This window comes from Triturus cristatus, chromosome 7 (assembly GCF_964204655.1).
Source record: "Triturus cristatus chromosome 7, aTriCri1.1, whole genome shotgun sequence".
Classification (NCBI taxonomy): domain Eukaryota; kingdom Metazoa; phylum Chordata; class Amphibia; order Caudata; family Salamandridae; genus Triturus; species Triturus cristatus.
In genome coordinates, this window is record NC_140590.1 from 1175913192 (window position 1) to 1175936243 (window position 23052).

The following is a 23052-nucleotide window of genomic DNA, read 5'->3' on the forward strand; positions in this document are numbered from 1 at the left end:
TCTCGGCCACCGCTTGACGAATCACCCCAAAACTTTCAACACAGCACAGTTCAAGTGAGTGGTAAACTAGTTTTGTAAATTTCGTGAAGATTCGTCAAACGGCGCCAAAGTTATTAGCAAAACAAAAAAACGCCTTGTCTCTGGGAAAAGTTGGTCCTACCTATAATTGACGACTGGCTAAAAAAAACACATATATGCACATATTTATTCACACATAAATATGAAATAACATAACATTCACTAAACAATGTTTTAGAACCATTTAAATTAAAATAGTAACTGTAAAGTAAATTTAAAATTAAAACACCCTACAGACATATACAAATAATTTTAAATATTGACATAAATTTATAAAACTAGCTTTATTTAAAATTTTATCAACTTATTTATCATTGAAAAAATATCAGCAGCAAAAACATATGTAACAATATTTTGTAAATAATTAAAGTAACATATTCAATGTAAAAAAAATATTTTAAACACACATTTGTGAAAAATAATAGAAAGGAAAAAAATGAATTATTATACAAATAAAAGCATACAATATTAAATACCTATGCAAAAATAATTACCATAAACAATGTTTAACAAACAATATATAAAGTATGTATCTTGCAAAGGCTTAATTTAAAAATTCCACTCCATCCCAATAAATAGTAGGGTAAGTGTTGGGATTCTGAATGGTTAGAGTTACTATTTCAACTTCCTGCTACACCAAGGTGCCGATTACGATCCGGTAAAAACCGGGTACGAACCGTCGGTCGGAGCGTATTCTCCGTCCGACTCGTACCCGGTTGTAAAACTTTACAAACATGGAATTACGATTCGCACGGAAACACCATTTCCGTACGAATCGTAAACAACACCGACCGACGAAAATATGCATACGAATGTGATCCGGGAATGCTGCGATGTGACGTCGGGACGCTTCCAGGCAGCGTTTCACGACCCAGGAAGTACGATTCGAACCGACAGCAGTCCGGACGGCAATATTTTCACGGCACCCAAAAAGTGCCGGAAAAGCGAAGTACGGCGCGAAACGACCAGAGTAGGTGGCCCGGTAAGCGCCGTAACCCCCCCCAGCCCCCGTATGTACGCGCCGATCCCCCCCAGCCCCCGTACATTCGAGTCGACCCCCCCCAGCCCCGTACGTTCGAGTCGACCCCCCCCAGCCCCGTACGTTCGAGTCGACCCCCCTCAGCCCCGTACGTTCGAGTCGTACCCCCCGTGTATGTGCACCCGTGTACGTGTCGTACCCCCTGTGTATGTACACCCGTGTACGTTCGAGTCGTACCCCCACCCGTGTATGTACGGTGCGTACCCCCAGCGCGTACCCCCACCCGTGTATGTACGGTGCGTACCCCCAGCGCGTATGTACGGTGCGTACCCCCAGCGCGTACCCCCAGCCGTGTATGTACGGTGCATACCCCCAGCGCGTACCCCCACCCGTGTATGTACGGTGCGTACCCCCGCTGGGGGTACGCACCGTACATACACGGGTGGGGGTACGACTCGAATGTACACAGGTGTACATACACGGGGGGTACGACACGTACACGGGTGCACATACACGGGGGGGTACGACTCGAACATACGGGCTGGGGGGGTCGACTCGAACGTACGGGGGCTGGGGGGGGTTCGGCGCGTACATACGGGGGCTGGGGGGGGGGGGCTCGGCTCGTACCGGGCACCTGTATGGACGTCTCCATGGTTGCTATGGGAGTTCGGTGCGGACGGGCTTTTTACCATACGGTTGTAGAATCGGACACCCGGGACGGATCGTACTAGCACGGTCGGACTTCGCTTTTCACGTTTGGACGGTAAATCGTCCGAGGACGTGTCGGACACTTTTTCCGACCCGAAGACGTGTGGGGACTAATTCCCAATGCGATTCGTATGGACTTTTTCCCATGCGAATCGTACTTGCCAGTTTGTACGGCACTTGTACGATTCGTACGGTAAAAAGACCGGATACGAGTCGTACGGGAATTTTTTTTACCGGATCGTGTTCGGCACCATAGTCTAAGGGCCTGATTTAGATCTCGGCAGACGGGTTACTTCGTCACAACGGTGACAGATATGCCATCTGTCGTAATCTAAATCCCATAGGATATAATGGAATTTTGATATCCGGTGGACAGGATATCCGTCACTGTTGTGACGGAGTAACCCGTCCACCGAGATCTAAATCAGGCTCTAAGCAAGAATATCGAAAGTGGTGGAATCCGGAGGGGTTAGAGTTACTATTTACACTCAACTCTAAGCAATAGTAGGGAAGGTGATGGACTGCAGAGTGTTTATATTTACTACACCCACTCAAACGTAAGCAACAGTAAGTAAACTGAAAAAAAATAGATTATGAAAACAAATGACAGTAAATAGTATGAAAACATTTAATAGACTTAAAATAAAAAATACATAATTTACGCAAAATCTACTTCCTACCTACAAAAAAGTAAACACCAAGAAACATAACTTAAATGATCATTCCAACAACATTCTTGTAACATATTAAATAAACCTTAAAAAGTTACTTGAAAGTACAATAAATTAAAACAATTACAAACATTTGTTGTTAGAAAAACACTTAAAAAATAAATAATTTTGGAAAATACTTAATGTGTCCGACATTAATAATGACATAAATAATTACCAATTAATCTGTTAAATATTATTAATAATATATTTAAAAATATTATAGTGGCAATAACTTCCCCCCCTTCTACTAATATATGCATTTCTTACAAAAAATATGAACTATTAAAAATACTGCATAATTTCAAAACTACGTAAGTAAACAACAATTTAAAAACAATTTGCCTAATAATACATTACATAATTAATTAACAATTAAACATGAATTACCATTAATATACATTTATTTATGATTTAATTAACTTCCCATCCTATTCTCCCTACATACCCAACAACCTGCTACTGAATCAACATAATTAACAAAAACATTTAAATGTAAATATACATTAAAAACAACAAATTATACTTCAATATATATACAATAAGTATTTAACAATAAAACAATTTACACAATGATTAATCAACACAATATTTAATTCACTATACAAAATTAACACTAATATTCAATTAATTATCATTTTAATTTACTTCCCACTCTATTCCCCTACAATCCCAACCCTCTACTACATGATAAATTACTAATATTTTTTTTTAATTGCATACTATACTTTACAAAATCAATAACAATTATACTAACAATACTAACACCTACAATTCATATATTAAGTAATATATATTAAAATAATCAAAAAACAATATTTTTGCAAGTATATGTAAGCAAATAATTTTAAATAAACCTATATTATGTAAAACAATATTGCATAAACAAACAATATTCAGTGACAGGTTATTTTTGTACTAAAAATATTCTTGACACAATAGTTAGGTATCACAATGTTAAAAACTCGAAAGTTTGACCAAAAACCCAGGTCTAGAGCTCATTGAAGAGATGTGTCTTCAATTTATTTCAGAATTGTAGGAGAGTTGGTCCTGATCTGATATCTATAGGGATGCTGTTCCTGTGGCCATAAACATAGAAGGCATGCCTTCTGTATTTTCCTTCTTGCAATGGTTTATCTCCAGTTTGGGATGTCTACGTTCCACATCTGCATTGTCCCCCAGACTATGCTGGTTTTTTTGCCTGGGTCCCTGAGTCCTTGTTGTTAATGGCTTTATAAATGATTGAGCTTGTCTTAAAGATGATCTGGGCTGGAAAGGGGAACCAGTATAGATCTTTTAAAATGGTAGTGATGTGGTCAAATGTATTTTATCCTTTGAGCCAAGCTGATGCTTAGGATACTTTTCAGGGGTACTAGGGTGGCATCGGGCAGACCAGTGAGCAGAAGATATCCTCAAGCCAGATGGGAGAGGACGAATGCTTGAAGTCATTTTCCAGGAGAAACTCCTTCCTTTTGAGAGTTGGAGCCAAGTGTCTTGGTCTTCCTTGCAATGTGTCGTATGAATGAGAAGTTTATGTTGAGGGTGAATCCCAAAGATCTGGCACTATCTGTCAGCTGGATGGTAAAGCCTGGTAGATTTAAATTGGAGAGCCAGACTTGTTTCTGGGACTTTATTGTGCTTTTTGTGAACAGGATGAATTCAGTCTTTGTGGGGTGTAGCTGCAAGACGTTAGATGGCATCCCAGACTGGATGATTTTAAGGCAGTATTTGAACCTCTGTAGGTTGTTTGGTGGGGATATTTTCAACTAAAGTGGGGCTATCTGCATACTGATTGACTTTGATGCTACTGTCTTTAAGAATGGATCAGAGATGTTCCATGTAGAGGCTTATGATGATGGGGAAAATGATGGAGCTCCCATTTGTAGAAGACAGGGAGTGTCCATTATCTTAGAGAACCTTTTTGCACAAGCTTGCACCAGTTGGTGAAGTAGGGTGCAAACTATTACAAGACAGTGGCTGAAAATCTCACACGTATTCAGTGTGTTATTCAGAGCTGGATAGTTGATAGTGTCAAAGGCTACACAGTGTTCAAGCTGGACCAACGAAGCAATGGTCAATCCTTTAATTGAGAAAGAAGGCGTGTGAAGTGTACTTGAAACATGACTGTCTCAGTGCTACAGCATGGTGTAAAGCCTGATTGATTGACCTGCAGAAGGCTATTCTTGCTGAAGTGCTCATGTAGCTGTGTGATGTTTGATTTCTCAATGTTTCCCCAATAAATGGAAGGTGGGTTAGAGGACAGACGTTGGTGATGTTGGCTGGGCCCAGGAATCATTTCATTAGCAGGGGGAGGATCTGATCTGTCTTAAAGAAAGACATCTGAGAATTTTACTTGGCTTAAGGAGGCTTTAGATGTGATGATATATGATCGCCAATTAGAGTTGAGTGTTTTGATTTTGGTATTGTCATCTGGGAGATTTGGCCTTCGCAATTTCTTTTTCTCCTTTTGTATGGTACATTTATTTTCCGTATGCACTTGAGTGCTCCAAAGTGTTCAGGGCTTTGGCTTGGTGGATCAGGTTGTTAGTGAAGCATAATTATCGATGTGAGTTCTCATATTTGTGTTGTAGATGTTGAGGTTAGTATTGGCATATGTGGCTGGAAGAGTTCTGACAGGTTGCTAAGTTCCTCTTGGAGTTTTTCCAGATAAATGTCTTTACTGAAAAATAAGCTTACCCCACCTCTTTTTGGTTGACCTAGATGCTGAGAAGTAGAATATGTAGTAGTGAAGAGGATAGCAATGTGGTCAGTCCAGTCCAGTCCCTTAGGTGTCTGGCGGTGGATATTGGAAGGGGCTGACATGCTGAGGTCCAGTTTATTGCCTTTAGAGTAGGCTAGAATATTGAGTTGTTTTATTTTCAGTTTGTTGAGAAGTATGTTGAATGCGTTGCTCATGTATTTTGTATTAGAGTTGCCGAGGAGGTTGAAATCTCTCAGAAATATGGGCTGGGTGTGTTGGATGGAGGCAGAGGTGATGTTGTCTGGGATTTCTTCTACAGAGTGCTTGTTTCGTCCGAGTATATGAACTGAAAGGAGGCTGCTTTGGAGGTCGAGAGAGGGAAGTTAAAGAAGAGCTCGCAAGATTTAGGTGTGATAGAGCTGCAAAGAGTGCCGGGAATGGGTATTCTCTGTATGACTGCAAGTCCCCATTTTGTTTTCCAGATGTTTCCCCTCTCCTCCTGCTTTTCCACTTTCTCTCTTGCTGTTGTCTCTGTCACCCTGTTGCCTTCTATCACCCCTTCCTTGCATCACCTCTTCCTACTGTTCCATCTCTCTCTGCAATTGCCCCTCATTTGGTTATTACCATGTCCTGCTCTCCCTTTGCTTTTGCCCTTCTTTTTTATTGTTCCCCATGCCCCCACTGCAGCCCTTCTGTCTCGTGATAGTCTGCCACCTTGTTATTGTCACTCCTTGTCCCCTTATTGTTGCCACATTCTTCTCCTGCTCATCCTCTTTCCATTAAGGTCTTCTCTTATCCATTGCTAATAATACCTCTTAAAATCTCTCTCTCAATCTACTGTTGCCCTTTTTTTATTTTGCCATTGGTCCCCCACTTGTGCTCTTTACACCTCTCTTCTAACGACTTCACCCCTCTTTGTGTTGCCTACCCCCTCTAACCCTGCTGTGACACAATTCTTTCTGGTGTTGTGCCTCTGTTCCCCTGGTTTTGTTCCCCCATTGCTTTTACCCCCTCTACCTTATTGATGAGCCTTTTCTACCAGTTGTTACCCCCTTTCTTCCTGAGGTTTTACTCTCCTATTGCTGTTTCCAATCTTAATTATTGTGTCCTCTTTCTCATGTTGCCGCCTCTCTTACTTACTTCTCTTCTTGTTGGACCTTCTTCCTTATCACGCCTTTGCTGATCTATGACCTTCCTCACTTTTTTTTGCGTAGATCTCGCCCTGTGATTGCAGTTTCAGCCTACTTGACCTTTGACCCACCCAGAATACCCCTTGACCGTGTAGAGTGCTCTCGGCGTACACACAACCCCTCGCTGCTGGTTGGGACAACCACGATCTGCTTCAACATAACAAGGGTCAGCCGTGATCGTTTAGGTAAGGCAGGGGACACCTGGAGGGTTTCATTGGAGCACTTTGTAGTGTTCATTATTATTTTGTATGCTTTATGTACAGTAATACCCTTTATGCTGTCCTGGCACTAAGATTTTAAAATAAAATCAATGATTAGGCTGTTCAATTCCTGATAGATTACGTTTTGGGGAGTTAGATGAATTGTAAATGATTGTTGGTGGAGTAAAGAGTAAGAAGAAAGTTGTTCTAGATCAGGGCTACCTTGTAGGAGAAAGAACATCCCACTTGGTGGACTTTTTCATTTTGGGATTATTGAAGAGGAATGAAGCAGAACGTTGATCCTTTCTGGACTGATAGAATGAGAAAGGTTGGAAATTCATTTTAGGATTTGAGCATAGAGTGCTTCAATGCTATTAGAATGCATTTTGTGCTCAGAAAATAGCACACAATGATGATGATGAAAGCGACTTGTATTTTGCACAGCTGCTCCGTAGAGTGGCCCGGCACACTGCACAGGTCGGAGAGATAGTATGTTGCATCGTTTTAAATCTGTCTAAAGAGCCAAATTGTCAGGTTTTGTTAAACATTGCTGAATTACTAACAGCACGGAGTTCTAGGGGGAACTTGTTCAATACTTTAGACCCCAAATAAGCCAGAAATCTACCTCCCACTGTGGCCCGCCAGATTTTGGGGGTTAAGTCAGTAGTTTATTGGCAGATCCCAGATTTCTTGCTGGGACATGAAAGCTGAACCATGCTCTAAGATATTCTGCACTGGACAGATATAAATCTCCACACACTAGCACTAATGCCTTAAACAAGATTCTCTTCTTGATAGGAAGCCAATGCAGGGTGTGCAAATAAGAGGATACGTGCACTCTAACTGACAGTTTTGAAAGTAAACGCGCTGCTGCGTTCTGAACTACCTGAAGCTTCTTCAGCAGGTACTCTGGCAGGCCAAAACAAAGCGCTACCATAATCGAGCCTTGACGTTACCAGGGCCTGGATAACTGGGGGGTTTTTTGCCGAAAAAGAAAATGTCAAAGCTTTTTAAAAGAGCGCGATATCCCAAAACATGTGCCCACCACAGATTTAATGTGTGGCCTAAATGACAGGCAGTCATCAAATTTGACCCCTAAGTTCTTAGCAAGGCCCTCCTGAGGACTTGGATGTGGGGTATTCTTGGGCCAAAAGGTCTGTCTCATATCTGAAGGGGTATTGTCTAAGAAAAGAATCTCCTTTTTTTGCGCATTACATTTAAGCTGAGGTATAGCCATCTAATGAAAGCTGCCAGTCAAGTTTTCATCAGACTTCCTAGAAACTCTTCTCCCTTTCCACATGACAACAACAGCTGAGTATCATCAGCGTAAGATATGACTTTTGCACCCAGGGCCATTTCTAACTGAGCAAGAGGTGTAATATATACATTAAATAATGTAGGGCTCAGCGCAGAACCCTAGGCCACTCCCACTGTCAGCTCATGTGGCTCTGAGGAGAAGGGAGGAATCCATACCTGTTGACTCCTTCCTTCTAAAAAAGGAGGAGAGCCAGTTCAGGCTTGACTCACAATTCCAATTGATTGCAGACGCCACAGGAGACTAGAGTGGAAACTGTATCAAAGGCTAGTGATAAGTATAACAAAATCAGCACCACCTTTCCCCCAGTATCTAAAGTGCCTTTAATGTATTCACTGACCTCCATTAGTGCTGTCTCTATGCTAAAGTGGGGTCTAAACCCCGACTGACTGGAGTGGAGCAGGCTATTGGATCCCAGATATGTGGAGATCTGATGATTCACAGGCTTCTCCAATATCTTAGATAATGTTGGGAGCAGGGATATAGGTCTATACTTAGACTGTACTCCTGGATCCACAGATGGTTTCTTCAGCAAGGGCAGATTTTAGCCTGCTTCCAGGAGCTAGGTACCATAGCAGTTACAAGTGACGTAATAAGCACCTTATTTACTAAAGGGTTAATTACATGTGCTCCTGAAGCACTCAAGCAATGCAACAGAACATGGACAGCAGCAGCCACCAGCCACTCGTTTTTGCTATGTTTATTGTTCCTGTACTACAGCAGTAGGATTTTGGTGCTAAATTACTCATAATTACGCAAATGGGCCTAATGTTTAATAACTTCACGTCAAAAGAGTATCACGAAATTACTGAAATTATTCCGATTACTCAGTTGTAATTAAAATTTCAGAGATACCCCTCAGACGAGGAAGCAAGGGCTCTAAAAAACTGGAAAGCTAAAGGTTACCCTTAATGAATAACTTTACAATTATGTGCACTTACACCACATCTTATCACTCAAATTGATTTGATACCAAGGGAATTTGAACAAACAGGTAGGGCTTTTATTATATAATAAATAATATTCATACATTAGGAATCTTTTTACATAGCACAATCAATGTGTCAATGTGACAAAAACAACATAGAAGACATTGTAAAGAACAATATAAACAAAGGGGGAGAATTTATAAGACACTCCAGTTGGTTTCACATAGGCAAGTACACTCCCACTTCAAGTGTCACTGGGTATGAATGAATATGTTCAGTGACATACCCCGTGGTCCATGCACTGTGGGGTCGTGTTTGTATGTTCCATTGATGCATTTCGGTGATATCAAAGCATATATACCACCTTCCTCAGGACAAACAAATGTATGACTCCTCCCAACGAATATCTATAAAAACATATAACGCATCTCCATAAACATAAAGCCTGACAAATTAAATGACAGTCTTAAAAAACAATCGTTGATAGTGAATGTAAAGAGGTCTGAAAGTCAATAAAACCAAATGAAAAGACAAACATAAACCATACATATCAACTCAATATAGGGTGGTATTAAAGAATATCCATTCCCACTCATCATGTTGCTCTTAACACTTTATAAATTCCACAACTCACTTTCATAAATACAAAGAAACACCACTCCAACTGGCAATTGTGTCAATCATTCACATACATATGTGAGTGATTGACACAAGTGTCAGTTGGAGTTGTGTTTCATATTATAGCCACGGCGAACTGGGAACAGAAACCAGCCCTGGCAAGCACCTTGAGCGGCCCCGGGGGAGGTGGGAGGGAGGGGAAAGGGAAGCACCATTCGCTGTGCACTGCTGCCGCTTTTGTTACAGGGGGCCGATATTGCTGCACTGCTGCAAAATCAGCCTCTTGTAATAAAACCGTCCCCCACGACCCCACCCTTCCGGCCCACCAGGAAAATGCCCGGTGCCCGCTACAGCCAGTCCGGCCCTGATTATAGCTATTCATTGGGAGGAGTAATACATTTGTTTCTCCGACATGGGAGAAAGTGGCAGGGAAGTCCTGCAATTAAGGCAAAGACTGCGCAGCACAGCTGAGTTTGGAGTACCTTACTGGGTGCAGGGGCACAACTTCCACTAGTGCAGCAGATGCAGTGGCACCAGGACCCTGGACCTGAGGGGCACACTGAATCCAGATTATTTATGTTTTTTGCAGTTCAAACAGAAGCCAGGGGGTCAATTTCTTTCCTTGCATTAGAGCCCATGACACACTGGCTACGCCACTGGGTACACCTTGGGGAACAAAATGTCAGGGTTGTTAGGTTTCAGACACAGAAGATATGGACACAAGAACCAGGAGTGGGACAGTTCTGGTGCTGCCCCTGTTGGCACCAAATGGAAAACAATTGAGATAGCCTTCCCAGTAAGAATGCCTGTTAGGCAGGGCATTAGTTGACCTCACTCAAGGTGTCTATAAGATAGAAAGGGGAAGGGGCACAATGTCTGAGGCATGTGGAACGTATAGAGTTATACGGAACGCAGGAGTGCTTATGGTGGGGTTAAAGGGAACAGACAGCGGCGGCTCCTTTGCTAAGGCAGAGGAGCACTGCCCCACTGCTCTTGGAGCAGTGAAAAAAGGAAAAATAAAATAATATTAACATTATGTCATTATCATTTTATATTTCTGTAGTGAGTCAGGCTTACGGAGTGGGGTGGGGCTAGGCTGTCGCCACAGCCAGCAAGGGAGGAGTGGTTGAGGCACTTAAGGGTGCATGACGGTTTGGTTGGCTGTCTTGGGCTGGCCAAACAGTCATGTCACTTTGCATGTTCTCCACCGGCTGTAATGTACAGCTTGGGTGGAGAATATGCACAGACTCATAGTCCCAGTCCGAGCACCGAATCATGGAGCTCTGACCAATCACGATGCTGCTGTCATGGTGACAGCAGCGTTGTGATCGGCTTAAGGAAGCCTGCGCGTGCTTCCTGCTTCTGGCAGGAAAAGAAGAGGATGGAGACGAGGCGAGGCGGCAGCCGGCAGTAAGGTAAGTCACTTTTAATTTATTTTTCTATTCATCACCCACCCCCGCCTAACCCTTACTACTCGGCAGCTGCCACTGGTAACAGAGAATAATGAGAACTATTCAGATATAGGTGGTTTGCGACTTCAAAGAGGAGAAGGAGGGCACATCTCCAGGATTTTGTATGGAGGGTGGCAAGAAAGAAGCAGGGATGGCCTTTCAAGGTACAAGTGGGAGTGGGCAAAATCAACAAAAATTAACGAGTGTCGCTGTTTTAGATGCTGACAATTTTGGCATGTCTAAGAACCAAGCGCAATATATCTTTATTAATCTTGGATCTAATAGATAGGGCAATTAGCCATTTCCTGTGTCAAACCACAGCTTGTACTGTGAGCAGGGGTAATGGGTACAGGTGCAAACAATTCCCTGTGCCCACTGGGCACAACTGCAGGTGATATCCAAAGGGTTTAGGGAGGGGAGTAGGAAACGTGTCTCTGTGCTTGCTAGGCGTAGCCCTTCCCTGAGATTATGTCAGTCATTGGCATGGCATTTTAGGTATTGTATCCTAATTATAATGTCCTTCCTGCAGCGATACTCATATTTCAAAGGAATTATCTCATAACTATAAACTATGTATGTCCCAAATTCTCAGGAAATAGTAAATACCTTGCCACCGTGAATTACGTTATTTTCCTACAGTGCTGGAAAGTAGTAAATGATACTGCTGCACTCTGGAGTAAAATGTAATACTCATTTCAATGCTTATTTCCCTGTTTCAAAAACATGTAATCAAACATAAGCTTAATACATAACATGTTATGGAGTTCTGGTGACAATTACAAAGCACTCTGCTTTATGGTTGACCATCATGTCACAAAACCCCACAATGGCACTATAGAATCAGGGATGTGCAAATTACAATCTTCCAAGTTTTACACCACCCTCTTCCTATTTTCTGCAATCCAATGCCCCACTGGCATACAGGAGCAGGTAATTATTTTGCTTGCTTTTACTCTGGGCTGCCAGCCTAGAATTATGGGTGAACAGAATAGCCATCCTCCCACAAACTGCATACTCCTCCCTGCCCTGCGGCTGGAAGTCCTGCCATGGGACTTCCGGTATCAGGCAAGGTAGGGTACCTAGCTCGTTGGAACCCCTATGTGTGTTCACAGACCAATGTGATAATGGATACATTCCTCCTGCCTCACATGGCTCCCTTTTACTTCCATTTAATATATATTTTTATTTTTCTTAAAACACTAGTGTAACAATTTCCTAAGCTCAGAAGTTTTTAAAAAGAATATACACAGCGCTAAGCTTAGCAATACATAGTTCCCCATTATTCGCCCTCCATAAACACACCTACAGACAAATATAGATATTACACTTGTGCAACATTGCAATGGCGCCACTACAGCTAATGATAAGATACACTTTGCATGGCGAATGTAACATCCTTGTTTGACCAAACCTTTGAAGGTTTTTGACTTAAGTTTAGTAAATTTGAAAAAGCCTCTTGGGGTGCATACATTCGTGCACATATAAGGTTTCTTGAACATTGCCAAGGAGCATGCAATGGAAGACTCCTTGGCACTAGGCTGATGTGTATTGGCATTTAAGGGAATGGACGTGCCCTTTACTGATTACCAGAGAGAAATACTGGAGGTGATCCAGTAAGCAACTGAAGGCAGGAAGCCCGGTGAAGAGAACCACAGGGAGAGGAGGCTAGAGGGGTGTCAGGAGGCTCCAGTGACCAAGAGGTGGAATAGACTGTGGACTGTCGGGGTGAAGAAGGTGAGTAAATGGAAAGAAGAGATGGTGGGCAGATGGTCTCAGGAGGCTATGATGTATTTAGGGTGGTGGCACACTTAGAACTATCATATTAGGTGTTGAACAGACATAGGTCCTTTGTCAGGCCACCATGTATACAGTTTTCTGCCATGTTGAGGGTGTATTTGAGCAAGGTTGTTACCGCCCCTTCAGCATAAAAACAGTGCCAGCTAGTTCACCATGCCATGGCAGCATGGAGGACCAGGTGGTGCTTTTTCTATTTTCCAAAAACAGGCCACCCTCAGTTTGTTTTTGTTTATGAAAAAGTGATGTGCCCTAATGGGATGGTTATTGGTTTGTGTAAACTTTGGCCTCTAATTGAAGATGCCTCTTTCATATGGCTAGAGCATCTCTGGTTTGTTCTTCTCTGCTATGTTAAGTGCCAAATGGGACTACATTATTTTAGTTACCAGATATACAAGAGTAGGGAGAACTTTGGGGCAACCTTCCGCCTCATTTTGCCTAGCCCAGCCATATTACAGTGCTACTGTTAGGTTGGTAACACCCACATTGGTTTCCTTTAATGGACTACCTGGAAGGAAGATAATGAGAAACTGCTGGGACTAATTTCATCCTTCCTCTGGAAAAATAAAGGCTATTTCATTTGTTTTGCCCACTCCTCACCCTATTCTCCCACTCATAGGGGAATTCAGCCTACTAATAAACTACTCTATGAAGGTGGATACGGCCCGGAGGGAGACGGAGCAGAATCGATTGGTGATCGGAGATCAGGACTGGGGATCCTTGAGTGTATCAACGCGCGAGGCTTGCATCCAGAGGAACATTCGTGCTCCGGTAAGCAATTTATTCAATATAAACCACAAAACAAAAACAAAACCCCACATTACTAGGTACCTGTGACATCTGTTGCAGTACTACTTTGTGCAAGGGAACAATGTTCAAAAGGAACTAATTTCTTTAAATTTGATATACTAAATACAAGCTGAAGTTTACTTGCTTAGATTTAATCTTAATCATAAATTTCCAATAACGACCTCTTAGTGTGTTTATTGTAAACAAATACCTAAGAACAACTGTACACAATACTTTACGTAGGGATTCAAAAACAGCCCAACAGACCAGTTAGCGCCTACTTCAGACGAAGTAAGTGAAATTTTATTATGCAATCACAATTTTACCACATTTTTATTTCCTTATATATGACGAAAATTGCAACATTTCCATTAGTGGCACTTTATAAGTGAAATGTGAGCCCCAGTGAAGTGACCATAACCTATTTTTAGTGAGTGCTAAGTGAAAATATATGAAAAAAACGGAAGAACAGGTTATTGGTAAATATCCAAAGGGCGAGCTGTATGAAATGAAAGATAATTGATTCAGGCTCTCTCCTTTATTAATGTCGACGACGTTTCGACCCTCTCTACATACGGGGTCTCTTCAGGACAGCGTATCTGGGGACTAATATTGAAAGGTAAAATTAGGGTGATGGAAATATAAAGTGTTATTTAAAAGGGCTGGGTCTATGGAGTGTGCTATGGCTTACCATTACAGCAAATGGAATCTGTGTCTTGAACGGATGGAGGGATGCTGGATAGATACACGGACATCAAAGGCCTTGGGTTTCTTGGACGAATGGACGGAGACCAGATATGGATGGTCGATCCAGGAACAGGCATTAATGTGAAACCTGTAATCAAGGAAAGCTGTGGCTGAATATTGGATAGTAGAATAAAAGTGGTGCACCATGGAATATAAAGTTAGGTGAACTCACTATGGGTATGTTCCAAAACAGGTGGTAAGCAGGAATATTTCCAGGGTAAGGATAAAACCCTTGGCAGTTCCGGGACGAACTGAAAGAGATAAATTAATCAGCTTACGTGAATACCGAGTGGCATGAATGACATATGCGATACAAATACAGGTGGCCCGCCTGCTTGTAACCGGGAGCTTCAATTTTACTTACTACTTTGAGCAGTCTCTCACTACTGTGGTAATTCAAGGCACAGCTTAGAGGATGCCTGCAAGTTGATAGTAATATAGGATAAGCAAGATGTTTGTAGGGTGCCAGAAAGAAAGGACAGCATTTTTGTCATGTTCCTCCCACTTATTCCTAATTGGTTTTGCTGTCCTTGGAACTCTGCACCATGCTACTACTAAATAGTGGCACAGCTTGTGAGCTTTCACCCTAGAACATATAATGGCATTGTTTTTGCATACGTGGCTTATTTAACTTCCTTGTGAGGCCATGGTAGATGGTACACGAAATGCTCCAGCAAAATACCATATTTTGATTGCTGTGTGTGCTTACACGATCACATATATGAAAAAAATGTATGACTTCAGAGGGCACCGCTGAGCTCTGAATGCTTCAGTTTAAAAGCACTATAGTGACATAGGACAAAGAAAAGTGCCCTTGCCATGTAGAAAATAAAGATTTATATTAAGCTAAGTCACACCTAAAGTGTGCTTTGTGAGCCCACAGTGTTTGGTGCTTAATATAAAAAGTAGATACTGTGGAAAGTATGTCCTGACAGAAAACAACTATCAAGCTGGCGGTAAAGCTGCGTTTTCCAGGAACAGGCCTCGATTTTTAATAAAATCACTCTTTTATATCTAAACATGGTAAAATGCCCAGGAAATGCTTAAGTTATTTTTCACTTAGTTTCAATAGTCTAATTCAATGGTGAAAAATAGATTTTTAATAACCTCACTGGAAAAGTATATTTATGAAAGTTTACTTTATGCGTAGAGTAAGGCAGTTTAGAACTGGTTTACCCTTCAACCCTACTCCAGAGTCTCAATCCATAAACTTGGCTAGCTTGCTAATGACTCTTCTCTTGGAAGAGAATGGCCTGACCTCTGAATACAATAAAGCACGGTTGGTATCAACAAGCAGTCACTTAGAAAGGATTAACCATATAGAAGAGGGAAAGGATCAGCTGGTAGAACACAGGGTCGCTTCCACAGCTCTCCCGTTATCTTGAGAATGCCAAATGGTTCTGTCAGGAACTGCAACTATTGATTCCCACAACCACCAGATTCTTTCAGGCTTTATCCCCAGCAGGCTAGAAACCCTGTTTTCAGACTGACAGCGGCAAGGTGGGGGATTCCTCATCTCCAAAGGGTAGTGGCTAAAGGAAACCAGATCTCCTGCATGTGTAGGGTGGCTGGGGTCATTGTGGGTGACACACTATGGTGATGAGTGCAATAGTCTGAGAAAGAAAAGGGAGGTGAAGGTTTTGCAAGAAAGTTGCCAGGACTGGGTGTAGGGAACTATCCACTCACCGGCTAGTGCACAGGATAAGACAGGCACCTTACCGTAACCTCCTCAGATCATTCCTGGGCATGGGAAGAACTATTTGGAAGAATAAAACATTCTGCATGACTGCTGAGGAAAGAAGACGGTAGGATTCATTTCCGCTGCTTGTGGCTAGGGACTGGATCTGTCATGCAAGGGTCACGCGGTTGGCCTCCACAAAGGCAAAAGGTACTCCCTACTCCAAAGAAAGTCTAGCTGGCCATTTGGGACAGGACCTTCAGAGAGCCCTGGTGGGAGATAGCATTGGGGCCTGCAAATCTGCCGTAAGCACCGGCCAGCTGTAGGAGAGATCAGGTGTAAATTTCCCAGCATGAAGAAACATTTGGAACTCTTGGATGTGGCGGAAATCAGGGGCACTGAAAGGGATAGGCTGGCATAGGTGAGGTGGGGTACACAGGCTGAATATGTACTTTAATCCAAGCCACCCAATCGCCAGTTACACCTCCTATGAGTCACAGAGAGAGATCCTGAGTGTGAGGGCACAGCGGCAGGAGGCGGCCATGCAACTTAACAGAGTATGAGGTCTTGTGAGTACAGCAGAGGATGAAGGTACTGAACACACAGCTATAGCTGAAGTCCAACATACAGAATCCTGTCTGCACAGTGGAGTATGGACAGAATATGGCTACATTTGCAAAAAAAAAGCATAAGTGCCAGGGTTCAAAGTTTTTATCAGAGCGTTGCCTCCTCTGCTGCAGACTGCCATGGTTTATGAATACCATGGCTGTCTAGTCTTAATTCCACTCATGCTTCTTTCTTCCACCATCATAAACTCCCTGTCATTTTATCTAATTTATACATGTTCTTTCTGTTCCTCATCTATTCCCCTTTTTCTGCCTTTCGCTCTCTCTTGCTCTGGGTCACAGACTGATGAAAAAAATAAATCATAGTCCGTAAAACTGAGTGCCAGTGCCCTTCACTAACAAAGTAAACACTGGTGACAAATTAAATAGAAAATAACAAAATCCTATCAGCGAGTGTCAGGGTTACTGTGTTGAATAGGTACCTGAAGCAGTGGTGGAACGACAGCCCCCGCGGGGATGGAGGGCCCTGAAACTCCACGGGGTCCCTCCAGCACTGTGCACGGGCAGCGGCTGAGAGCTCCTGACTGTGTTTGGAGCATGGGGGGGGGGCTCTCTATGTACTTTGCAGGGGGGCCCTCAAGTTTTATTACGCCACTGGCTCAAAGCAAAACTTTTACTGTGCCTGGCTTCAGCATTTGTGCAGCTTGGACTGTGGTTCGTGCTTGCTATTAGATCCATTTTGGAAGTGGAGGAGCCAGAAGCTAATCATAAGGTGGACTGGTGAATTTGTTGCATCCAACCTCTTCAGCTGCCTTTGGACTGTGCATAGAGTAATTGGCAGAGTATGCCAAAACTGCCAGATTGAAAGCCTAAAAGGATGTGCTGTTTCAGTCAGGGAGATGTGCAGTTTGGGTTAGGGGGTGCAGATAGTGTTGTTGAATAGGAATAAGTATTGGGTATAGCCTGGGGCGTAGCCTGGTCAGTAAGACTGAGGGTGTGTAAACTTCAGATTTTCCGACAATCACGATGGCATATCAAATTTATCATTATATGAGAATCAGCGCATGAGGGGGACTTGAGGGCCAGTGGAAAGGAAAAGTAGTGTGGATTGTGAGGGGGTACTTGAAACACAGTATTGTGTAAAATAACCACGTTTTAAGACCTTTAGAACAGAGATGAGTATGTGTGTGTGTGTGTGTGGGTGTTTGTGTCTGAGTGAGTATTTAATAATCCCAGATGAAATCCAACAGACACCTTACCATACCTGACTAAAAGCTCCTGTACCCAAATTTTTTATTAAATAAGACACTTATCAGGGGTGTAACACCCCAAACACCCCCCTACCCCCGAAGCTATGCCCCTGGGTGTAGTGGATGTTTCTAGTTAGGTTGAGGAGTTGGGGTTACGGTTATGGACTAAATTCATATTGGGGCTAGACGTTCCGATAGGGTTATTGATTTGGGTAGGGTAAGGTCTGTGGTTATAGGTAGGGTGAGATTAGGATTAGGGGTAAGGGCTAGCATAGAGGTTAGTGGTTGGGGTATGATTAAGGTTGAGTGCAATTAGAGATTAATTATTGGTGTTGCGTTTAGGTTTAGGGTATGGTTAGAGCTGGGATTAAGGGAGCAGGCGATATAGGGTCACTATCAATGTGCTAGTAAAGATATGATGGCAAAATGTGGGCAAAGTATGCATTGATGGGGAAAACCACGTACTGCCTTTACAATGTGGTCTTTACAACAAAGCATTCCTTTAACATAAGAGTCTTTTCCAATGACTTGCCATAGAGGAAGTGCCCTTGGACTTTGAAGTCCAACGATGTCCCTACTATTGCACAGACTGGACTTGGAATAGTAATTGATACCTCTCCAAAGTCCAGCGCTTTCCCCTAAGGAAAGTCGTTGCTCGTTGTAAAGACTTGCGTGGAAAGGAATGCAGTGGTAAAAACAGATCGCTGTAAAGACCGTGTTTTAAAGCCATGCGTTGTAATGGCTTGTGTGGTTCTGGCATACAACCCATTTAAAGTGTAGAGATATGAAAATGTGAGGGTGTTAGTGTAAATGCTGGTGATATATTGGTTGTGGATGTAGTGATAGTGAACTATACACACTGCTAGACTCATAGAGTGCACTGTTGCTACAGGTTAACAGCGCTAGGGTGATCTGGGGCATAGGTGGAGAAAGATCACACTTCTAGCCAGTATCTTAACTAACTAGTACTGTACCCAAATCTTCTGTTGTTTGCAGTTTTGACTACCAGAACTTCTCCATACACAAGAAGGCTACCAGTACTTCATCAACAAAATGTTGTGTAGTAACAAAATTGAATGTAGGAGAATTATATACTATAGTTCCTCACAGAGGGAGTATTCACTAGAGAATCTCTACTAAAGAGTTGTGAGAGCAAATACAGCTTTTCCGTCTGTAATTACTCCATGCGATACTCTATTAAAATGATTTCAAAATCTAAGGATAAATAATACCTCCAAATTTCAGGAACAGCACATGTGTAGAGGGTTTAAAGAGAAAGCCACAAAAAATAGAAAAAGTTTAAAAAACAATGAGCATAGGAGGAAGAAATTACGGACTGTATCACTTAAACTGAGCAATGGAAGTAATAATTTAAGACATGGGCCACAGTTTTTGGGTGACAGATGTCTTAAATAGTCGAAGAGCTGGAGTAGTTCTATCTTACCACCTTAAACCATGGTAAATGGTAGTTTGTCACCAACAATTTAAAGGGATGTGCTGCCTTCGGCTAGAAATATAGCAACATTTGTTGGCATCTCTAAAGTAATTACAGAATACAACATAATAACATAACGCAAAGTAAGACAACTAAAACATGACAGGGCACTACATCAGAAGACAGCCAAAACTTAATGCAACACAACAACACAGTGCCATAATACCAGGACACATTTATTGTATTCAGCTGAAAACATGTTTAACAACTGTACATATTGGTGTTGCTATTTATATTTTAAAATCAGTAAAGATTGCATACAAAAACTGAATATGAGATTCAGATACTACTCAATCTCAAAGAGATGTTTAAAACAAATATTGTGTTCTAAATATTATTTACAAAAATATTGCAGCACTGGAGTTAATAGAAAAATAAAACTGAATGGCATGGCATTATATTTTTATAAATTATACTTAGGTCACAATACTTTTGCTAACTATATTCTGGCATACCGCCTCAGAGGTGTAAGATTTGTCACTGAGTCTCAGAAGTATCGCCTGGTCACATCCATATTACTCCTCCCCACTCAGGTCTGTGTAGAGGACATCCTCTCTCCGGTGAAGATCATGATGAACTTATCTGCGGCTGGAGATCCCATTGTGAAAGCTAGAGGGCTCCGTCCTATTCTTGACCCTGCATCGAGCACCATGCTACAAACAGAGGTATGAGGTTCCAGCTGCTTTGTTCATACCAGGGACTTGAAACCAATTCTCAACTTTCAGAGCCCTTGGACAGGATCTAAGAGGTTGGATATTTTCTCCTCTGGTGGAAACCCAGGGACAGTACACTAGAGTTGACTCTCTCTCTCTCTCACCCACATCTTTCTTTTTTTCAGGTTTTGTTTGAGAAGAACTGCGGTGATGATGAGGTGTGCATTGCAGATCTAAAAGTCTCTGTCAAGAACTCAGGGTACGTTTTTGACTTAGTTGTCACTGTGATTCTCCATGCCCCATCCTCTCTCTGTACGAATCCCTCCCCTAACATTACCAAACCGACATAGATCCGGCGACATGCGAATATGCAAGTCACTCCCACTCTACGTTTTACTAGTATCTATGAAATTGCTCCAAAAATCAGTCAGTGGTTTGTACCATACAAGCTGTATCCATGTAAAGCAAAACTTTCAATGCACACCACTCAGAACTGAATTCAGTTCTAAAAAACAAATTTCAAAGCAGCAATTTTCCATGCCCTTTCTGAAACATGCCTTGTTCTAAACACCACCCCACATCACCTTCCCAGCCCCCAAAAAGTTCCATACCTTGCCTCTTTTTTGTGAATACTCACCCCTATAGCCTATTTTGAATGCTGTGGTGGGTGGAACCAACATGTGAATGACAGTTAAGAAGACCAATGGATGAAGAGTACAAAACAGTGAGGAATGGGATGCTTGAATTAATCTCAGCCAGTGGTAACTCCACGTCCCAAGCCATCGTATATTTGCCCACCATGCCACCTCGGATTAGACCCAGGTATGTGTAAATCACCCTTTCTCCTGATCTAATGGGGACAGTCCAGCCCAAACTGCCAAGCCGTTTTGGCCTATTTGGGCCTCTTGTGTTAGGTGCAGTTTACTTCCAGTGGTGTAGTAAGTGAGGTGCTCATGGGCATATCCATCGCACTTAGGGCATGATGATGGAGAAAACAAAAAAGTGATGGACGGAATGCTTGAATTAGTTTCAGCCACTGGTAATTGCTCAGGCCACACCACAATCCATTATTTTTTGCCTACCAAGCCATTTCTGATTATACCCAGCCTTGTGCAAATCAGCCTTGATCCTGCTCCAGTGGGAGCAGTCCAGCCCGAAATGCCAAGCCTTGTCGTCTCTGAACTTGAACACAAGCAACCCAAGACCTTTAGAGGCCTATTTGAGCCCCCTGGGTTCGGTTTCAGAGAGACCTTAGCTTGGTAGTTCGGGCTGGACTGTTCCTGTTGGAACAGTATCAAGGCAGATTTTTGTACAGCTGTATCTAATTTGAGGTGGCATGGTGGGCAAAAAGAATGATGGACTTAGATCGGTCCCATGTGATTTCCACTGGCTGAGATTAATTCAACATTCTATCCATCACTTTTTTCATCTTTCATTGTGTGACATTAAGTGCGAGGGTATGCCCAAATACGGGTTCCATGATCACTATGCTACTGCAAACAAGCTGCATGTGACTGAAAAGGCCTACTTAGGCCAAAACTTGCCTTAGTTATCTTGTGTTCAATTTCAGAGAGGACCTGACATGGCAGCACTGTTCCTGGTGGAACACGATCAAGGCTGATTTGCGTATGGCTAGATTCAATATAAGGTGGCATGGTGCACCACAAAAATATGGATTGGGAGGCTGAGATATATTCCAGCATTCCATCCATCACATTTTTGCATTTTTCAATGGAACAGCCTTTCCATTTTTATTTATGATTTTTTTATTACATGAGGTTTAGGCTGTCTCTAGTACAGACCTAAAGCAATATGTGCACATAGGGAAAACAACTACTGTAGGTCGTTCATGCTATCAAAGTAACTCTCCAACCAAAGTCTGTGCTTTCTGATGTTGAGCACATTTGTCACGTCACTGCTATAATGACCCGTTTTGAATTGGCTTGCCACTGTGGGATACACAAAAGCCGGGATCGGTTTTGTAGCAAAATCGACATGCATGTAGTTGATTTATATTGTGCATGGCTGCAGAGGGACCCCAAGGCACCATATGAAGATGTAAACATTGATGGATATGGTTGGACAAACGTCAGAATATTCCATATCAGTCAAATGGTGAAATCCTCAATGAACTAACACATGCCCATCCCTTGAGGATGATTGTCAACCTAGCTTTGGAGATTGAAGTTGGGGTTTGAGCTAATACAGACCTCTTTTAGCAGCATAGCTCACCAGTTCCCTGCCCATGTGCCAGAGAAATAGTTGAAGATCCCAGGCTACAATGTCCCTGGGTCACCACCATCGACTAGCCTAAGTGTATAGATGCACATTTGATGTACTCCTCAGATGTAGAACAGAGAAGAGAAATAGCATTTGGATGTAGAGAAACCCCTGGGCACAAAAGATGCTCTTATGTTTATATTCTTAGTTCTTACAACTGCATTGACTGATTAGCTCATTATGATGCAATAAGTTGAAGTGTTTCCAGTGGAGTTGGTGTGGAATGTGTTACTGCCTGGATCTTGGAGGGGTCACTTCTGTCTTATATTGAACTACAGAATGTAAACTACTGGCAGTGGTGCATCATTATGGCTTATTGCGGATGGGTTAATCACACCCCAGAGCTGATAACATATCTCTACTGTTGCATGAAGTGAAGAAGCATCTGCACCCACCTATTACCTCTCCACATCTGTGCAGTGCTTGCAACCACTTCCTCCCGAACCTGCCATTACTTTTCACCTGCTGTACCGCCTGCCCCCTTAGCCTACGCACCTCTTGTCACTCCTCCCTGTCTGCCTGTGCATGACTGCCCTGTTGCTCCCTGTGCAACACCAATGCCCTCCTCACCTTCCAAAAATGTATTTTCCTTCTCTCCATCTCCTTCCTCTTTTGCTAATCCTTCTCTCTCCATCCTCCTCACAGGACAGTGGCTTTGGTGGCCGTCCGTGGCTTCCTCTTGAACCTAACCGTGGTGCTGGAGAATGTTGGCGAGATGGCATTTAGTCCCCAACTGAAGCTTTTCTATCCAATGGGGCTGTCTTACCGTCGGGCGGTCACGCTTCAGGTATGGAGTGGTGCCAGCGAGACGTCAGTCTCAGTGCATGACCTTTGTTTTCATTTTCATGTACTGGAAGTGTTGAACTGCTTTCAGAAGGGCAAATCAAAAGATGTTTACTAAGATCCAAGGCTGTGATCAGT

General features: G+C 42.6%; 1 protein-coding gene across 1 annotated transcript in view; it reads left to right on the forward strand.

The window, feature by feature from the left end:
* LOC146811372 (integrin alpha-M-like) overlaps window positions 1-23052 on the forward strand; it is a 278712-nt gene that overhangs the window by 216905 nt on the left and 38755 nt on the right. Inside the window, exons 16-20 of the mRNA XM_085618488.1 lie at window positions 6391-6551; window positions 13293-13444; window positions 19732-19863; window positions 20037-20110; window positions 22777-22918. Of these exons, the coding sequence (XP_085474614.1) occupies window positions 6391-6551; window positions 13293-13444; window positions 19732-19863; window positions 20037-20110; window positions 22777-22918 (661 nt within the window). The remainder of the gene's footprint in view (window positions 1-6390; window positions 6552-13292; window positions 13445-19731; window positions 19864-20036; window positions 20111-22776; window positions 22919-23052) is intronic.